The 21,227-nt window shown below is 35.5% G+C and overlaps 1 protein-coding gene and 1 pseudogene across 1 annotated transcript in view; both read right to left on the bottom strand.

Moving 5' to 3' along the window:
* Nucleotides 1–1,128: 1,128 nt before the first annotated feature.
* The window catches only part of PSB29 (photosystem II reaction center PSB29 protein), a 117,456-nt gene continuing 97,357 nt past the window's right edge, over nucleotides 1,129–21,227 (bottom strand). Inside the window, exon 5 of the mRNA XM_089789455.1 lies at nucleotides 1,129–1,356. Within this exon, the coding sequence (XP_089645581.1) occupies nucleotides 1,275–1,356 (82 nt within the window). The 3' untranslated portion in view covers nucleotides 1,129–1,274. The remainder of the gene's footprint in view (nucleotides 1,357–21,227) is intronic.
* On the bottom strand, nucleotides 7,923–8,597 carry LOC149554213 (inositol oxygenase 1 pseudogene; annotated as a pseudogene).

The following is a 21,227-nucleotide window of genomic DNA, read 5'->3' as shown; positions in this document are numbered from 1 at the left end:
CCAAATTATATCCTAGTAATGCAGACAATAAAATGAGAAGAGACTTCAAATCTCCATTCAAAATAATTATGATTACAAAAATAACAAATTCATTGTGCAATTCATCTTTTACATGCACATGGTAAGTATAGCAGGTATCCAAAGTTATAAAGGTCAATTCCCCCTACTTAATATTTGGAGAAAAAATAAATATACATATTTCTAAAGAATAAAAATTAAATTAAAAATTATTCTTGGTAAATTATTGTATTCTAATATATTTTGAAATTTGACAATTAAGATGACCACTAAGCAAGCCTTAAAATATAAATATTATTCTATCAAATTTAAACATCTTTATTATAGATTGTTTATATATTTGAATATTTTAAATCAACATTGATAAAATATATCTACTACAATCAAAAAAAAAAAAATTTATAAAAATACACTATCTACAAAATCTTATGATTGAAGTCTTATAATTTTAATTTTATTTTATTTCCTGTTACTATGAAGATAACAATTTTACTCCATTTTACTATTGAAGTCTTATAATTTTATTTTCTGCTATTATGAAAATAACAATTTTACTCCACATTTAAAAAATTGTACTAACAGTTAGCTTGTTAAAAATGTACAACTTAGTTAAATGCAAGAATTGAATACTGTATATAAACTGGTGTAACTTGACAGCTAACATAGATTTAAAATTTTAATTAAGTGGAAACTCATTCTATTAATTTTAAATTTTAATTAAGTGGAAACTCATTCTATTAATTTTATTTCCTGCTGTTATGAAAATAACAATTTTACTCCACATTAAAAAAAACTGTACTAACAGTTAGCTTGATAAAAATGTGCAACTTTAGTTAAATGCAATGGTGGAATACGCTATATATAAACTGGTGTAATTTAACAGCTAACACTGATTTAAAATTTTAATTAAGTGGAGACTCGTTCTAGTTTCACGTGCAAGAGATTAAACAATGCCAGAGAACACTTTACATCCTGTAAATAGTTTATACTAACTTCTATCAAGCATAAGATCATTTATTAATAAAGCTAGATTTTACTAGGTTACTTTGAAGACGTGGTAACCTGGAGGACCCGAAACAGAAGATACACACAGATTTAGAATCCATCATATCTCAACAGAAAAGGTTGGAATCTTTGATTGAACGTGGTCAATGGAGATACAAATACTCCGAAGAGTCAAAACCAAAGAGCTAAGAGCAATAAGGTTCATTAGAAACGATATTACATAACAACAATAAGCTTTATTAGAATCGACATTACAAATGCATGCTCTCCATTTTTGCAACAGCCTCGCTAGTTTTTTGGCTTGTTTCTCTTTCCGCTCTCTTTTTCTTTTCTCTGCATATTGAAAACATCAGTATTAATTTGACAATCGTTGAAGCTTGTGAATATCCAATGGTAAAAATTATCGAGCGAAATTCCATAGTTTTATATGGGGAAAAAGACGAATTATTTTTGACGAGTACCGAGATTAAATTGAGATTAAATCAAATTACGCTGATTAAATAAAGCGAACAGGGGATGTAGAGCATACTACAATTAGTATTATAAAGCCTAATTGTTCGATGTTTTCTTTACTATAAAGGCAGATCCCACACGCACACATTGAACGCCCATAACTTCTCATACTGCTAGCCTCAATCGGGCGCTCTTTCTAAATAGTTAAATATCTTTGTTCTTTTGAAATAGCAACCAAGTTTCGGCTGGTCAATAGTGTTGAGCTATGTACTCCTGGTTTCATGACATCATTCTCCCTATAAAATTTAGTTGACCCGCTTTCATGCCATCAAAAAAGACCTGATATATCTTGGAGCACACTACCTGGGCACAAAATGCATCATAAACATACTTTAAGCAGAAGGGGATGAATCTGCTCTTTTTCCCAACATATACTTTTGGAACAAACTTCTCAATTTTTGACTGCAAACTTGCACAAAAAAGTTACTTTTTGAATCGAAATTCCCAAGGATAGTCCAATTGTGAAGAAACACTGGGACTTCGGTTTTACAGGTGGGGTTTCCTCTCCACTTTAACAGGTTTTTTTATGAACTTCGCCAAAGCCTTAGCTTCAAAATAATCTATTAAGATTACATTATTTGTAACCAACCTTCTTATTGAATAAGACTAGTTCATATAATTCATAAGGGAGAAAAATAAGGAAAATTATGGAGCCTATATCAGTCATGTACCACTCAGGTTTTCTCAACTCACACAGAAACCAATAAAAAGACTTCAACCCTTGGAACCTATATTTGAATGATGTCTAGTAGATCACTAATGAGTGGCTAAAAATACACCATTCTAAACTTAAGCACAACAGAAAAAGAAACCCAAATTTTATGCACTAATAAGGTATGAGAATTGAATAAATCGGAAACCATCAAATAAAAAAGATTTATTAAACTCCACTCTAAAGTGTGAATCACTTCAAGGAAGTGTAAGTATTATAAGAATTATGGACAGAAAGATAGAAGCTGAAAGAACTAAAACACAGTATATACTTCTTACTTTTCATTCAATACTATATATATATATATATTCCCATATCTTATTTTGTAGGTACATAAACAATTTTTTCAAATGTATTTTCAACATATTCGTATCACTGATACACTAGCTTATATAACAAACTATAACAACCTAACTAAATTATTAGTTATTGCCAAAGGCAGAAAACTATTGCTTTCATTCAATTCATCTGACCAATCAACTCATAGGATTTAAAAGATTAAAAGAAACTTCAAATGTTTGTATCTTTTTCTAATTTTTCATTATTTTATAAATCACATTTTTCATTCACTCTATTGGACCATTTTATTTTTAGCAATGAGAAAATTCAATTTTCTCCAACAAAAATACAAAAAAATTCTAACAATTCTATCATGTATTAATGAATCCATTAATTACAACTTTATCTTTTCCACACTTGTGAAAAGTTCATTAGATTTTCAAGAAAGTAATATTTTTATCGTCCACCTCCCATCACTTTGAACAAAAATGAATGTAATCAATATTAATTATCAAAAAAAAAATTCTTCCCAACTTCAATATAGAGCTAAATATTTTATATTTTCTTATTTTAAATATATTTATTAGTTTTACATTGATGTTTATTTTTGCCAATTGTAAAATGTTATTTCTTTAAGTTGACACTATGTTTTACTAGCTACTATTTTACAATCTTGCTCTGATTTTTTTTTATACCATTTTACAAATTGTCAAACTAATACTACCCCTCAAACTTACTAGATATTTTGGTAGTTTGAATTAAGCAATCAATGATTTATTTTTCAAAATTAAATATTTAACTTATAGTTGAATTGGTAGAAATGAGTAGTTGATTCATATATTATAATTTATATTGTTATTTATATATTTCTTAAAATAATATAATTATTAATATTTTTTTTTTTTTTCCCCTTATAATAACATATCATCCTCTCTTTTAGCTCTCTCTTTCTATCCTTCCTTTCTATCTATAAATCTCTATTATCCTACTTTTCCAATTATTGGCAGGGACTTTGACACATTGTCTCTCGTTATTTTATGCATCCTATGACGAAATGTTTCATAACACCCCATGTCCACTCCTCCACCCCCATATTATATCATTCTTCTAATGGGGATGGTGGACTAACAATACTTTATGACCACATTTTACTAGTTCATCATAAGGTATGGGTATGGACATACACATCTCATGACAAGCAATGATGAACTAGCCTTACCAGGCTTACTGTACTTTCATCTAAGCATGGAAACAAACACATCTACCCAGGCAACTGAGGATAGCAACTAACACATTTATCCAAAGTATTACATCAAAGTTTAGATATGGGAAAACACATTTATATAACATCAAGGTTGTCAATTATGATTGGGGACATGTTGATGGATGTTTTATGACTGCACGAACACAGAATAAAATGCCAAGGTATCTTATCCTCTCTTGATTAAATTTTATGTGTATGTTAACATTGTAAGAAAGATCACACAAGTATTTTCCAAGGTTCCTTCTATTGTGGATAAGCTCGATGGTTGATGTGATATGTTAGTATTTTTATTGATTCTCCTAATGTTGGATGCTTTTCATGTCAGATTTGGAACTGGCTACTTTCCTTCTTTTTGGCTCCTTCAAGTTCTTTTCATGCTTTTTCAGAGATGTTTCTAGATTTAATTAACTTTCGAGATTTGTAAGGCCTTTCCACTTTTGAATGCTTTTTCAAGCTGTTTTTGAGGAGTTCTATTTCAAATAATTTTTCAAGAGACGCTTTTTCAAACTACTTTTTCGAGAGATTTTTTTTCAATGCTTTTCTGAACTTCTTTTTCAAACTTAGGCATTTAAGACCAACTGCTAGCCTAATCACATTTTCGATTATAGATCTAGATACCCTTTTTCCTCCTCTTCAGCCAAAGCTTGTAACTTGTCAGAACAGACCTGCTAAACATAGACTTTCTATAAATAGTAAGTCTGTTCAAAAATAAAACTAGGGAAAAATAAATAGTAAGTTGATTGTTGAGAGATTGAAAAGGTGGCTTCCCATTATTATCTCAGAAGAACAAGGTGGTTTTGTTGCTAGCAGACAAATTTTGGATGGGGTGGTTATTGCTACTGAGGCTATTCACTCTATGGCTACTTCAAGGGAGAGAGCCATGTTTGTTAAGCTAGATATGGCTAAGGCCTATGATAGAGTTAAATGGAGCTTCCTAAGGAGTATTCTTCTTTCTTTTGGATTTAGCTCTGATTGGGTGAGTTGGATTATGAGTTGTGTTACTTCTGCCTCTTTTTCTGTTCTTATTAATGGTCAACCTTCTCAACTATTTGGTGCTTCTAGAGGCCTCTGCCAGGGTGACCCTCTCTCCCCATATCTATTCATCATCATGGTTGAAGGCTTGGGCAGATTCATTAAGCATCAGGTGTCCCAGAATTCTATTCAAGGCTAGCGGTGGGGTAATGGCTTACCTTCTCTTTCCCATCTTCAATTTGTTGATGATTCTGCTCTTGTTGGTCTTGCTAGGATCAAGGAAGCTGAAGCCTTTCGACATGCTTTGGACGTTTATTTGGCAACTTCAGGCCAGAAAGTTAATGAGCACAAATCTTCCATTTACTTTTTTAACACCCCTGATTCTATTCAGCACAGGATTGTTGGTATCCTACGGTTTCAGATAGGATCACTTCCTTTGACTTATCTTGGCATCCCTATTGCTGTTTCCAGGCAGCCACGTCTCTTCTGGAAAAATTTGATTACCAAGCTTCAGGATAAGGTAAATCATTGAACTCATAGATGGCTTTCTACTGCTGCCCGGGTTACTCTTCTTCAAGCTGTTATCCAAGCTCTTCCTACTTATCGAAGCATGGTTCACGCTGCACCTATTTACTTTCTCAAGGAGTTTGATGCTCTTTCTCAACAATTCCTTTGGAGTGGTAATTTGCGTAGTACTAAATGGAGCTTGGTTAATTGGGCAACTGTTTGTAGGCCTAAAAAGGAGGGTGGTCTTGGTCTTCGATCTGCTCTATTGAGTAGTCAAGCTTTGACTGCTAAACTTTATTGGCGATGGTGCTCTGGACAACATCAACTTTGGGCTCGTATTATCACTCATAAATATTTTCATGGTGCTGATCCTTGCTCTGTTTCTGCACTTCCTCTTGAAGGTCGTGGCTCAATGGTTTGGCATACTTTGAAGACAGGTGCGATGTTGGTAAAGAGGGGTCTGTTTTGGATATGTAAAAAAGGTTCCCAGGCTTTGTTTTGGTCTGATGCTTGGGATGGATTCCCTTCCATTTTATCCATATACCCTCATCTTCAGCCTCTTTGTGACTCTTTTCTTGCCGCTGGATGGGATAAAGTGGCTCATTACAAGACTCCTTAAGTAGATTCTTTTCTTCTCTTCCTCTTTTCAGTTCATAAGGTTCACGTATATTCCTCGTGAATGGAATAGAACTGCTGATTGTTTAGCCAAATGGGCATCTAGTCATGATCCAGGTTGGAATATTAGGGATAGGAGGCAACTGTCCTTTGAGATGGTGCAAGAATTTGATGATCTTGTTGCTCAGGATCGAGCTCCTTGTTGAGCTCTCCTTGTTGTATTCCTTTCTGTCTTAATAAATTTTTACCTCTCTTTTTGCAAAAATAGACATCCCTAAAAATAGAAAACCCTAAAAAATAGGATCCATTTCAAAACTCAAAATGAACCCAATAAAACTCACTAAGAATAGAAATCCCCTAGCAAATAGGAACCTCTCCAAAAGACTCAAAATTTGACAAGCTCATTCTTCAAAGGATTTTCAACTCAACACTTCATCCAAATTCACCATTTTTAACCAAGAAAACCTTGAAGGCTTGAACACTGAAACCCTAAAAAATGCGGGAACCAACTCCCCATTCTAGAATTGGTTAATTTTATCAATTGTCATTTGAAACTCAAGGAAGCTAGCAGACTAACCAACACCTTTCAGAGCCAGTGAAATATCCCAAATGGATTTGTTATGCTGCTACTATAATGTTTGATTATATAAATTATATTTTCCTGTAGATTTTTCTTTGATCTTATAGAGCTAGACAAAAGTTGCAAAAGAATGTTGTTTCTTTTTGTATTTTTCAGAAAAAAGGTATTACAACGAATAAATAACAGTAACTAATAAAATAGAAGTGATAGAAATCATATGTAGCAATACATACTATTCTGGAAATAATTCTAAAATCGTACCAGCAGAGTTTGATTTATTTCAGAATAGTACCAATAGAGATGTACCTCAAACAAGGTTGACGCCAACTGAAGATGGGAACCAGCTACAGCCAAACAAGTTCAAATGATAGAGCCCAAGCTGCTGCAATAAAACAACTCCAATCTGCTGCAAATAAACACTCCAGAATTCCTCCTACGAACTGCTATAAGGAAAAGTCAAGCTAAACCAAAGCGGCCGCCTTCCCTATAAATCCACTACCTACAAAGTGTGACTGCAGTACTAGAAATTGATCCTCTATCGTGATCAAACTCTATGCATAAGAACCTTCAAATCTGATCTTGTTGAGGGCTACGTCCCAACAAATCTGCTCTCAACACTAAGGTTTACGTCCTAGGTGAGGAATGCTCTTCCAGAGCAATGGTGTCCAAAATAGGTTGACAAAATGATAAAGATACTAACCTTTAGCTTACCATCTCCTTACATCCCCTCTCCAAGGCAAATCGAACCCTAAAAGAACCCTAAAGTGGATTTCATTTGAACTTTATAATATAACATTATTTCCCCAATAAAGGCATCCAAATAGAAGGAAATCATTACTTTATTAATGAAAAATAGCTCCAAGCATTAAATAAGTCCCGACAAGTAATAATCAAATAGTAAAGACTGAGCTCTTTCCAACAAGCTATCACACATAGGCAAATCGGTCCAAACGGAGCCAAAAAACTCCTTATTACTCCAAAATGGCTAAACACTTGGCCTTATTTAAATTATTAAAATGCTAACTTAAGAGAATATTTAAATATATTAAAATATTACCAAGTAGCCAAGCAACAACCCAAACACCATTAAAACATGAAACTGAGTTTGTCACCTACCTGTGACTAATGTCGGACAACCTAGGCCAACTGGCAATCTCACCCTCAAATCTAGGGATACTCTTAAAAAATAGAGAACACACCCAAATCTCCTGAAATTGAGACCAAGGGGTGATCTCATAGAACCTCAACTCTGGAAACATTACCACATCCTAAAAGGTAGGAATCTCCTCCTACAATCAAGGAACTACATCCTAAAATCAAAGAACTGCTCTCAACTGGTCTACTACTGCCTGTAATACCAAATCCAGACGTTGCAAACCCTAACTAAGTCCCTGACCACCACTGCCAGCCTACGAGACTCCATAACAAGCTAACTCTCATGTCCCTGCTAGACAGAGCTAAAGAGGGGACAAGACAGCCAGCACCATCATCGCCGTCACATACCCACATTTATCTAAGTAAACTCCATTTGGGATTGTAGTAATCTGGGTTGCACTTAAAATACTGATGGTGAACTATGGAATCATCAAAGGCACATCCAACAAGGGAATAATTGCCTACAACAGCCCATCAAGGCTCAGCTCCAAAATGAGGATGATGTAGCAACTTACCCCAATCATGAATGAGTCCAACCAAATGAATCGGATTCTCATAACTATATTTTTTGTGAATGGCCCTGCTCTTAGGAGGAGATGTTCAATGTGGGGCTCATCAATGTCAGCATTAGACTCGTCTATAAACTCATTCAATAATTCACAACACTCCCAAACAGTCATCACAGCTCTGCAAAGCTTACCATATTCATCACACTTGCGTAAAACAAAAACTTAAGTCTGGTCAATGTGTTGAGTCCTGCAAAATTCTTCCACAACTGCCCATCTTTCACTTTCATTTCCATAATCCCTTAAGGCATGAACAAATGCTTCGCTGACTGGTGCCATAAAGCTGCCATCCAAACATTGTTTTTTTGGTGTTCCTTCAGCATCAACACCATTACACTCCTCACTGCCAATGGCTGATAAGGGGGTGATTATCTCCACGTGATCAAGTTTCTAAGGAAGTGGGCTAACATCTTTGTGGCTTAACTATTTTGTGTTTGTAACATGCTGTATATGATAACAAATGAGAATATATATGAATGCATACTCTTCCCAATCCTGCCACATGACTTGCTAGGCCTTTGCAATGCCTCTTTTCACTTCTCAGATTATTCACAAACATAAAACAAAGAAATATGAAATATAGATGTATACAGCCTCATATACAAAAATTCAGAAGTAATTTTCTCATAGTTTGGTGAGAGAATAGTCTCACCAACCCACTTCATTGAACTTTCTGTGATACCATATTAGGACTATCAAATATGGGCACAGGCAACAACTAAAACACAAGATATGTGTACTTCTAATTTTTCATTCAAACCAAATTATATCTATATAGGATTCTCATATCCTATTTTGTAGGTAACTCCATAAACAACTTCCCCAAATTTATCGAGTTGTCCTAAGTTGACTAAAAACTCAACATATTCGTACCACTAATACACTAACCGATATAACAAACTATAACAACCCTACTAAATTATTATTTTATGCATCCTATGATGCAATATTTCCAACAACTATTGCATCTATGATGCATTTGAAAGTTGCTTTGAAGTCTAGGAGTTATGTGTTGGCCTTACATACCAACATGAACTTCCTTTAATATTTATTATTGTGTTTAAATGAGCTGAAAGAATTACTCTCATAGGCATCATGTTGAATGCTGTTGGCATATTTTCTTATATGCATCATTTTGAATACTTTGTCATATCCTTAGCATCCAGCCATTTGAACGCTGGTGAAAGATCCCGGCTGGGCATACGATGCAAACGGTGATGTTTGTTCAACAAAATCTTTTGACAGCGAACAAAAGTAATGTTTTTGGTTTTTGTATTTTTTGTTCTTTCGTGTTTTTCTGTTATTCTTTTGTCTTTTTCCTTTCAATAATGAATGCAAACAAATACTAGACCAACTGTGCTAACTAATGAATACTTGAATTACACTGATAAATAAAGAAATGCTCTTCTGCAAGTTAACACCAAAGTGGAAATAATAGCAGATTTAACTCCTTTCTCAAATCTGAACCAAATAGCAAATATAGTAGACTTCCTACCAGGCTAGATTTTGCACAGATCAAAGTAGTTCAAAATCTGGAGTTCAATTAATTCTGACCTACGGCTGAATTACAATTTGATGAATTACTGAAGCTGCCAGCACCCTCTGAAATCTGCCACGGGAAGTGCCTGGGAAAAGATTGAGCCCAATCTGCTCTACTCGATCCGTCCAAATTGACGCCAGCAATCAGTGTATGCAAGAATAAGTGCAGAACTTAATCGGGCAGCTTCTAATAGACCTGTAAGCTGATGCTTATAAATTCTGCACAAGGATTGATCTGCAAGTTCAACCTACAGAATTTGCCGTCAATGACCGGAGAGTGGGGTGCAATCTCCTGGCAAGCTGGAAGATGTCTGGAGGCCACCAATCTGCTAGGATTAATGAATACCTTGCTGTCTTAGGACTGCAGCCTGCACCATTATTCTGAAAACAAACAGTTACTCCTCAAATTTCCTGCCACTACTATGCCAGGATGATGTGCGATCAGTCCAAGGCTCTCGAGAAGTTTTATCCTTGTATCAAGTCTCCCGATTTGAGTTTCTAAACTCGAATTGGTTGTTCCAGCTGTTCACTTGAAACAGGATACATTGTCGCAGCTAAAAATAATGAATTCTCCTTCCCTGTGATAAGTCGAACACCTGCTGGAAGAAATGGTGCCTGCATCCCATCCAAAGACCCAAGAGTTTGACGTTCTCAGGCCTCCAGTTGCTTGCACATGCCATCTTCAGAGCCAGTATTTCACAATAATGAAAATTTCATTCTCTGTCCTCCCAAAGATGGCCGCCGAAACAATCTTTTTGTTCCGACAAGATAGTGTTTCCCTCCGTTCGCAAATCAACTTTTTTAAATAAAATCTGAAGCCTCCCCTCAAAAGTTCAATCTCCGTGTTTATTGAATTATTTTAATATTCTGGAGACTCTTATTTAATCCCCACAACTTATAAGTTGGGTACTAGAGGATGGGCCCATGGCCCTGTAATATAATTTTTTCATTAAAGTGAATATTTAATGATTTATTTAAAGTCACATAGGGAACATTTAATTAATTCCTTATTTAATTAAAAAATATGATCCAAAACTCCAAATAAGACGTCATTTGAAATGATGATCTCTACTGTTGACTGTGCTCCTATTGGCTGACTAGCAGTTCCTTTGAAATTTGAGGATGTCACCCTAAATTTTAGGAACGACCTTAGAAATGTCCAAAGTTGATTCCCAGAGTTTCTGCACACTCTGTGAACCCCGGATGAGTCCCCTAACCATACTGTTGGCCTACAAGAACTCAGATAATATGCCAACTTGCTTCTCATCTCCTGTCGCCTGGAAAGGGGACATGACAGCTGGCTTTCTGTTCGAGCTTTTTACTCACTGTGAACAAGGTTTAACTCCTTGCAATCATTCCTCAACAGACATAAAGAAGATCTAGTCTCTGAAGATGTACAACATTTTTGCCATTGTGTGACCTATGGCCTTTACTGTGAATCATTGTTATTGAGGGACCTACTCAATAGTGCATATTTAATCTTCTTCTGTCATTTTTGAAAGCGCAAAACAAAAAATGTGCCAGCAATAATATGTTCTTTGTGTCCTCTATTGCAGCTAAGTGATGGCACAATCATACTGAGAGGAATGAAATTGCTACTGCCATGTGTTGCTTCCACATAATCACAAGCACAGTCCTTTTGATCCTAGCGAGGATAAGAAATCTATACCATTTGAGCTGCCATAAATCTATAAGAAATCTAAATTCTTGCCATTTGAGCTGCTATAGGATTTAGAAATAATGTGCAGAGGAATTTTGTTCGATGTTTCAGTTGTCAGTGTTCTCATAGACATGCATGGAAATTGTTAGACTGTGTCAAAGGAATACCACTTCAAGGCACAATGATTATGGAGAATATACTGATGGAGAAAATGGAGTTTGCAGGGGTAACGCCAAGCCTCACTTATTTCCACTGCATGTTCTGCGAAAACACACGAGCTCTGGAACAGTTGTAGGCATTCATCAAAGCATAATGGCAGGCAATTCTATCAGATATCATGATTGGAGATGCAAGTGGAATCAGATGCATGGGCAATGCATATAAAATGCTTGCAGAAGCATCTCAGAGAGATGTCATTTCATGAAACACAACAGCCCCACTATATGCACAAAATAAATTTATTAAAAAGATTTTAAGAGAATCGCATAAATGCAATTGCCAAATATATTTCCAAATTCCATGATCTTTTCCGTTATCCTCCCTACTACACATGGTGTAGAAAACCTAAATCAATAAGGACATCTATTAAAGCACTAAGGCTAGAGAATTTTTTCCAGATGTTGCCACTGGAAGTCTACATAAGCATGCATGCGAAATCCGGACAAGTAGACAAAGCATGTAAAAATTCAGATAGAATATGTAATAATCACTGAAAATGCACAAATGCACTATTCTGGTCATAAATTGATATATGCTTCTGTGGTGTTCAACATTAACAGAGATGGTCGATCTTTATAATCATTATCTTTGGAATGTCTAAATCAGTGGTTTAGGGGGAGGTTGAAACATCCATGAAAGCATCATGCAAGTTTGAAGATAAAATAGTGTTAGTTATCCAATGAGTTGCCATAATTAAAAATCTTTCCTTAAATTTATGCCCATCCATCTGTCGAAGTCCTTCTGTCGCTCCATGTATTTGTCATCATTCAAAGTGTTATTCAAAGTTCCCGAACACTTCCTGTCATCGTCTCTTCATTCGAACCACTTTGAACTTCAGTTCAAAAGCAGTTCAAAGTAGTTCAATCAAAGTATTTTTGCTCTAACAATTATCTTGCAGGAAATGCGCATTAAGCAGCAAGACGTTCTTTTGAATTATTTTGAACTACTTTGAACCTCGGTTCAAAGTACTTCAAAGCCGTTCAACGATAAAGGCTTCTTGGTGAAAGTGGATCATGTGGTACAATTGAGCCGTCATCTCACAAGGAATTGATTGCGGTGTAAGAGATTAATAATTAAAAATGATGTTTTAATTTCCAATGCAAAGAATCATCATTATGATTAAAAGTGGAAAATCTTTCTCTACAAAGGGGATTGGATGTCATAACGAGGCCAATTATTATTAGTACAGCCACAAGGGGAATTATTAAATGAGATGGTTATGTTAAAAGGCCTTCGAACGTGTGAACATTAACGAGAAGTGATTTGTCATAAATGCCTCATAATGAGGCTGTACTTTGGCACGTAAGTACTCTTTCCTTCTTAAAATGAGCTCGGCTTTCCTTTTTTGTTTGTCGTGCAAAGAATTAAGAGTCTGAAGAAGAAGCTGTTAAGGAGGGAAGAAAGGAAAACCATTGTTTCTCGACAGATTATAGGTGAGGAACATACAAACTCTTGTTTTTGTTCTGCAATCTCTGTGTTTTCCAAGATAATCAGTTCGAAGCCTTGCTGTATTTGATTTAAAGATGAAATTTGTGTTGCATTTCTTTGGTAACATTTCAAGTTTGGAGTGTAAACAGCCTGTCATATGTGGTGCCAACCTAGAGGGTGTTAAGTTGGAGAAATTGCAAACAAATTTTCTTGAGCATGCTGATGAATCAAATGGGTGTATGGAAATTCTGACCAGTGGTCTAGTTGAAGCCGCAGCTTTTCCCCCAGCCCTTCTGAGCCCTGAATTGCTTCAAATTTGTATTGATCACTATGATGTAAGAAGTAAAAGTATTGTAAACAAGGATGGTGAACCAGTGTTGTCGATTTCAAGGTAAACCACTGCCTCTGTATTGCGTTTACCAGACAATACATTTGCTGCATTTTCTCCCGTTCAAGCCCTGGGTGAATATCGAGAAACTCCAAACCAATTCCGCAATACCCTAGCTAGGAAATGGACTGGAACTATGTATGGTGGAGGTTCTAGGTTACCTAAGATAGTCACCAAGGATCATCTTAAGCCTCATATTCATGACCTTATAGTGTTGTTACATCGAGTCAAGGGTTTAGCCTGTGTTTACCTCTTCGAGGACTGGATGTATCGATATATAGAAATAATATTGAAAGGAGAACAATGGATAGACTGGACTGAGATTATTGCTAATTCATTGAGGACCCAGCTAAGACATGCCAAAGAATCTAGGGAAAGTTTCTACATCCTCATATTTGACATACTACATTGCCTACATCAATGATCTTTCTCCTCTCCCCCATGAAGTCTATAATGAAGAAATAACAGCATATCAATATTGTCCCTTGCTGCAAAAAGATAGAGTGCTGGAGAATTTTAGAAAGGTTCATGATGTACTGATTCAACATGTGCATGTATCTTTAAAAAAAACACCCATGCCTACAATGTCTCCTGAAGCTCAGAGATTGATTCAACAATACAAAAGCTATTTCATACAATTTCCCAAGTTCACCTATTTGAGAATAGGTGGGTTCGAAGAGGAACCCATAAAGCTTCCATGATATGCATTGGATTGTTTTGTTTTGGCTGAAATTTGTAGACAGTTATTCTCTGTTATTAAAGATAACATACCACAGGAGAATTGGAAAACATTTTTTCCTTGGTTTGCAGTAGTATGATCAATGCCTCTATTATAGGAAGTAATCTGCTCAGATTTAGTTTTGGTTCTTTCCAAGGCAGAAGAAATTTTGACAGTAAGGGCTTTGCAATTCAAATTCTTGGTTTTAAAGGTCACTCTTCAACAACTTCACAATTAGAAGATCTATGGCAGGACTGTAGGGATGAAGAAGAGGTTTTGAGAAGAGATCAATCCAGATTGACATTGCAACAAATCAATTCCCTAAGACTAAAATTTCAAACCGAAGGGATAATTGAGGATGGCTCAAACATGATTGAACCAAGCTGGGAAGAATCAAATGAATTGAAATCACTGGAAGTAGACTGAAATCAAGACGAGGAAGAGGATATCAATCTAAGGGCTAGATCTATACTCACTTACACTGATGATTGGCTAAAGAAACAGAGCAAGAAAATTGTCAATGAACCATCTCCAAGGGTAGTTTCTTTTCCTGAACCATCGACATCTAACACCCAACTTTCGTCTCCTGTTGCAAGTAGTGTGTTGGCTCAAGGTAAGCAGAAGAGGACGCCAATCCACATACAAAATACGGCTCCTAGAACCAAATCTAAAGCTAAATCTGAGGCCCTTAAGCAACACAAGGTTCAAAAAGAAAGGATGTCAATTCAAGGACAAGATTCAACTGATGGTCTCAACCTCTCGGATGGCATCGATGGCAATGTGCAGTTCATTGAAGCTCCCAAGGTGGATCAGCCAAGGTTTATGACTCCCACCAGAGATGCTCAGGCAATCTCTATAAGCCCTACTATCCCATCCTGGTTATCCAATACAACCAGTAAGAAAAGAAATCTACAGCCAGTTTCAACACCTGTAGAAGATATTGTAACCAAGTATGCTGCTCGGGGTTTAAAAGCTAAGAAATTGAAAATGGATGCTCATTTAACTAAGGGCCCAATGACCAGAAAAATAACAGCTGAAATAGCCACTTATAAGCAGAAAACGGAGTCAAGGGATATTGATAATGAGGATTTCAAAGTCACTTCAGTTGAGATGGGAACCATAAAACAAAGCACAGGCAACCACTTCTTCAACTTTTCTGCTGACCACATGTTAACCCAACCTGAAAAGGACAGCAGGGAGAAAAAGGAGCTTAAGGGAATGTTGATGACTACGACCGCTTATATCGATTCTTTGATGTATCTTGGAGCTCTCCCAATAGTTCAAGCCCCTCAATCCTTCGACCCAAACTCTGCAGATAGCCAGCAACTAGTAAAGCAAATGCAAAGGGGGAAAATGCTATCAGATGTAGTGAAAGAGTGGGTGAATACTATTATCAAATAAGGTAATAAATTCATTCTAGAATTCACCAGTGTGTATGCCGAAGGAGAAACGTTGTTGGGAGAAATTCAAACTTTGACACCAGGGTGGGAAACTAAGCAGAGCCGATGCCAGGCGGTTGTGTTCTAGGTAACTGAAGTTGATAAATATGGAGTACTTAAGTTTCTAAATGAAAATCCAATGAAAAATGTAGAACCCTGTATTTTGTTCATCATGAAAAACAACATGAGTTGGAAAGAATCAGTTTATAAGGAGGCAATTAAAGACATGCAAGCCATTGAGAGCAAAATTGCTGAGATGCATGACGCACTCCTTAAGGACATGAATATAGTGAACCCTACAGGGATTCTGCAGTTTGAGGATGGGAATATGGATTTTGAAACATTGACTAAAAGCTTCATTGAAGCCATCAGGAGAAACAGGGATAATGAATCGCCTACTACTAATGATTTCACTACGCTAGCGAATATCGAATCCATACTATGCCTTAACAAAAACCTCATGCCACGTCAAAGCCTAAAGATCAGGGAGTTCAGATGGCAAAAGGATGCATGTAGGGCTAGGCTGCTAAGTTTAAAGAATCTGCATTCCCACGCAATGCAAGAGTTCATGAACGCTTTTAGAAGCTGGAAGTCGGTGCGACAGACCGTGGGAGAAGAAGAGAAAACCGGCGACGAGGCTTGAATAGATAGTTGTTTTCAGTTACTTTTTGACAGTTGTTTCCTATAACTGTTTTCTTGTTTAGAACTGTTGCTTGTTTAAACCGAAAAGGCTAGGTTTTGATGGAGGCCTTTCGGATCTGTAATGAAACTATAAATGCTAGGGCATTGAACTTATTAAGGGTTAGAAAATAGAGAGTTAGAAATTCTGATAGATAGATACTTTTAAAATAGTGATCGAAAGATAGCATATATATGTTTACTTTTTGAATGACTATGTGCATGAAGGAAGTTTAATATATATATCTATATCATCTTGGATTTGGCTTGGAAACTTTGCATTCGAAGTATTTAAATCATTGTTACTTTGTGAACTCTAATTCATCGGTTCAAGATATATGTTGTTGTTCCTACTGTAAGTTCATTTAAATTAAGATTCTTGAGTGGTTGATATCAAGTTGCGGTATTATTCATTTCTTTGAAATAGATGTTCTACGGAAGCATAGTTTGATAAATTTCCTTTTTGTTATTTGAATGAATTCTTACCTCACTACCTAAGAGTATGTGAGAGAACCGTATGTGCTTTCTAGTAAAAGTGCAAAGATAATCTTTGAATTCATTGAAAATTCTATAAGGAAGTTGTAGCTTTAAAATACAGACAGAAAACCAAATAATATGAAGTTTTCTCAACTGTTGTGAACATTTTGTGTTTTCCAATACCATTGGGCGTAGAGGGAATTTGTTAAATATTTGAAAAGACAATTTGTTCACCAACAAATAGCAAAATGGTTGATACATGAAAAAGGTGGAATCATACATATTGGACCTGAATTGTTTGACAGAAAGTCTCCAAACAGATGTCAACTCAAGGAATTAAATGAAATGATTGTAGACTGTACCCAAAATTTTGTGTGGAGCTCTAAAGATCTTTGAAATAATAAAGCTTAGTTTATGAGCTGAGATCATGTATCAATTATAAGAAAAGTATTTCCTTTGTGCTGTAAACTTTGTTCTTATAAACATCTATATAGAATAGAGAAACCAATTTGTCACTGATTTAGGTTGTGAAGTACCTCTTAACTGCCAATGGTGAAAGAAAGACTATATTGAAGGCACTCTCACGATGAACATGAAAAATGTTCGAAATGTCTCAAGAAGAATGCCTTGATGAAACACAACATCATGAAATGCAATGATTGCAGGAAATCTAAACAAAGTTGACGAAATTGGTATACAAAGGAAGGTATCTGTGTAGTTACAAAATCAAGACATTAATTTAATGTTGTAAAGAGAATTATTTGTTGGCAATCATAATGGAAAGCAAACAATTGCATTCAGTGCGTTAAACGAGCATGTGAGGAAGCTATAGTTGAGAATGATTTCTTTATTATTATGACTACAAATGGTGTTGTTGGAAAAGCACTTGAAGAGAAGGATAGGATGTATGAATGTTTTGATTACTTGATGTCATCAAAGGGTTTCGTTCTTCCACACATTCAGTCTCAAGACCAAAACTAAGCCAAATTATGTCCAAGTTATATCTATAAAAGCATAAATAAAGAATAATTCTTACTAATTGAAATCTTGCAATATGGATGATACTTGGGCTCTATGAAAAAGAAAGGATAATTTGCAAATGCAATTGCAACACATGTAACTAAAGGACAAGTTCTTGTTAAATGACTAGCTCATGGATTGGAAGACAAGTAGTTTTCGCTTCGACAAAACTGATAATATGTTGTCCTTCCAAGATGTAAATTTCCAATTTATCTTTTTGTAAAAGTGACTTGTGTCACTTATTGTAACTAAAGTTAGAACTTGGACTTAATTTATTGTAAATGTTAGGTAAACCCTAACTTGTTTGCATATAGGTAGTTACTCTAAGTGGTTATTTGAGTAGTTATAGGTCACATCCCCCTCTTTTGAAACCCTACGTACGTCATCCCCTTCTAAAAATAAGATTTAATAATAAACAAATAATAGAATTAGAATTTTATAAATAAAAACAATATAATATAATCTTAGTATAATAATATATTATTAGTATAATGTTATTGAAATAATAATATAGAAATAAATTAAATAATAAATAATAAATAATATAAAGCAATATGATATATTATTTGATAATATGTTGTCTACTACATCTCTTTATGAGATACACCTTTGCATTTGTATCCTCTCTTTGTTGCGCGTACATTCATGCACAATGGAGGATAATCCACTCTTCGTGGACATGTGCTTAGTTGTTATGCTTATCTCTTTGCTGGCTACTAGTCATATCAGTTGCCTTTATATAGAAGGCACTTCTATAATGTATTCATCCAATTATCTGATTAATCAAATCATCTGATATCCATTATCATTTGATCATCATTTGTCTCTCTTGTGTTATCTACTGAGCTTCTTGATCTTGGCGTTGACTTATTTCCTTAGGCAAATTCTTACATGGTATCAGAGTTATACCAAATTCTTACATGGTATCAAAGCCACGAGAGCTTCATTGCATAGCCATTGGAGAGATTTTTTTTGTAGGTCAAGATTGGAGCTTGCAGGTGCAAAACAGATATTGGTATCACACTCAGAAGGTCAAAAAAACCCCGAATCGACTTTTGTTTAATCAAAATCGGACATCTGAAGTGAAATCTAGAGTCATTTGATTTTTGGAGGTGCGACGGCGACGATTCAAGAGAAATAATTACAAAGGTGATTTTCAAACAGCAATATCTCCCTCATACAGACTCCTTTTTTTGAGCACTTTTTTTTTGTTTTGGGGTAGAATTTTGTGATCTACACATCGGTGCAAGTTGTTTGTGATCTCTATTCCTAAATTTTTCTAAATATTGTCAATCCTGATTTTTACAACTTCAGAGGCTTTGCTTGGGCTCATATGGACACATATTCAAGTGCTATTTTTTTTTAAAGTGCATAATTTTTATCTACTTTCCAGATCTAGTATCAATTTGGAGTAATTTTGAGTAGACATAGTACTTCCAGCATTGGGTCATTTTTGGCCTATTTTGGCACTTGTAATTAATTAGATCCTTGAAAGGTCTTGTGTTTTATCTTTATAAGTCATATATAGCCTCATATTTGTTGTTGTAACTATGAAAATCAAAAGTCCACTTTGGTTCATTTTGACAAGTGACAATTGTACATGCACTTAGTATAAAGTGTCAAAAATCTATTTAGGGGGGTTGCATTGATTACTATATCATGGATGGGGAAGATTTGACTACCTTGACAACACAAAACTATAAGCAATGCAGTGAATTAGTTCTCACTTATCTTAGTAAGCATAATGCATTGCCATATGTGAAAGGACTTTCATACAATGGTGACACTGTTACAATCATTTGCCGTGCACTTTTTCTACATATGGATATGGAGGTTATGGATTCACTTGATGACATGAAGTCAACTGATTTTTATGATATTTGGATCTATCTTTGGGAGATGTATGGAGATCATGTTCCTCCATTCCCAAAAGATCTTTTACCTCCAATTGTAGCTACATGCTCTCCAGCTGAGATCACTACAGCAACTGTTGCTCTTGATGATGTTTGTATTCACACATTCATGGATTCACATGATTCAATGCAGTAAGATATTCATTGTCTTCCAGACTCAATTCCTTGGGATGACTTCTTGACAGACATTGCAGGTTTGTTTGTGGAGTCCTACATTGAGGATATGGGACACACTATTGATGATATACATCTTCTCTTTATTGAGGATGATCCTTCTTCAGTTGTTGTGAGGGAACACTCTAACCCTCATGATTCTCTTCTTGATCTTTCTTTTGAGTTTGACATGATTGTGGATACTTTCTTACAACATTTGCAGGAGATCCCTTTCACTTCAGAGAAGACATTTGAGTCTTTGGACATTGCTTTACATGAATCTCAAACTTCACTTGAGATGTCAAATTGCATGGTTGATCATACTCATGTGTTGTAGATTCCTATGCAGTTTCCTAAGACAAATTACATTCTGAGAGTTCTTCCTATTGATTGGGGAGGATTCTTTTGTACACCTATGACACCATTTCTTCTTCAAGAGAGAAATATCATTCAGTTTTCATGGTGCAGCTTCTACATTGATCCAGGAGCATATTTCATGGGTATAGATTCTACATTGAGGGGGGGCTTCTTTGTTTCTCTTCCTACTTCTTTTGAGAAGGCATCTTGGTCTTTGGAGTTTGATCCACATTCCTATACAGAGCAGTTGCCATTGGTTCCTTGTCTATCACCATCTTCTATTGGACTTGATCTTGATTGGTTCGTGACATCTTCATTATTCAAGGACATGGTGACACATCTTCAAACTTTAGGGACAACATACTTCATATGGATTTCCCTTCCATCTTCCTATCCACAATGGGAAGCCTTCTTGCATTTGTATTTGGTGTATCTTCTTCCTAAAGGGAGAAATGTTGTTTGTAGACATTGGATTCTCTTTTGTCTTCAAGCACTCATCATTCTTGTAGGAGATCATTCACTATGGGGGGAATTTCATTTCTCCTTATTTCCTTCTTATGGAGGGATTCTCTATTGTATATGCATGATGTATGTCATAATAGGGGGGTCTTGATTACTCCATCCATACATGCATCTTACTTTATTTTTTTCTCTCTTTTTGGGGGAGGGTTTTTCCCATGAGGTTTTCTCTCTTTCTCTATTTTATGAGAGTTTGCATGCTTTTTGTATATTGTACATAGGTATCTAACACGGCCTAGTAGCCAGGACCCATCTTGAATTATTATTTAGCTTTTGTGAGCTTAAGTACATTTCCCTAAGTTGCACTTAAGGGGGGGTGTTGGTGTAATTAAGTATTTACAAATTACACTTTACTTAAGTTTACTTAGGTTAATGCATTAGCATATTAGTTGTTATGTAGACACCAGGAGTTTGCATATTCACATGAGTTATAACGTAGACAATATAGTAGTTTGCACTCCAATTGAGCACATGTTGTCTACTACATCTCTTTATGAGATACATCTTTGCATTCTTATCCTCTCTTTGTTGCA

Source organism: Cupressus sempervirens, chromosome 6, assembly GCF_028749045.1.
Source record: "Cupressus sempervirens isolate cs-2001-9-10 chromosome 6, ASM2874904v1, whole genome shotgun sequence".
Taxonomy (NCBI): Eukaryota; Viridiplantae; Streptophyta; class Pinopsida; order Cupressales; family Cupressaceae; genus Cupressus; species Cupressus sempervirens.
This window is presented reverse-complemented; position numbering and strand designations above follow the sequence as displayed.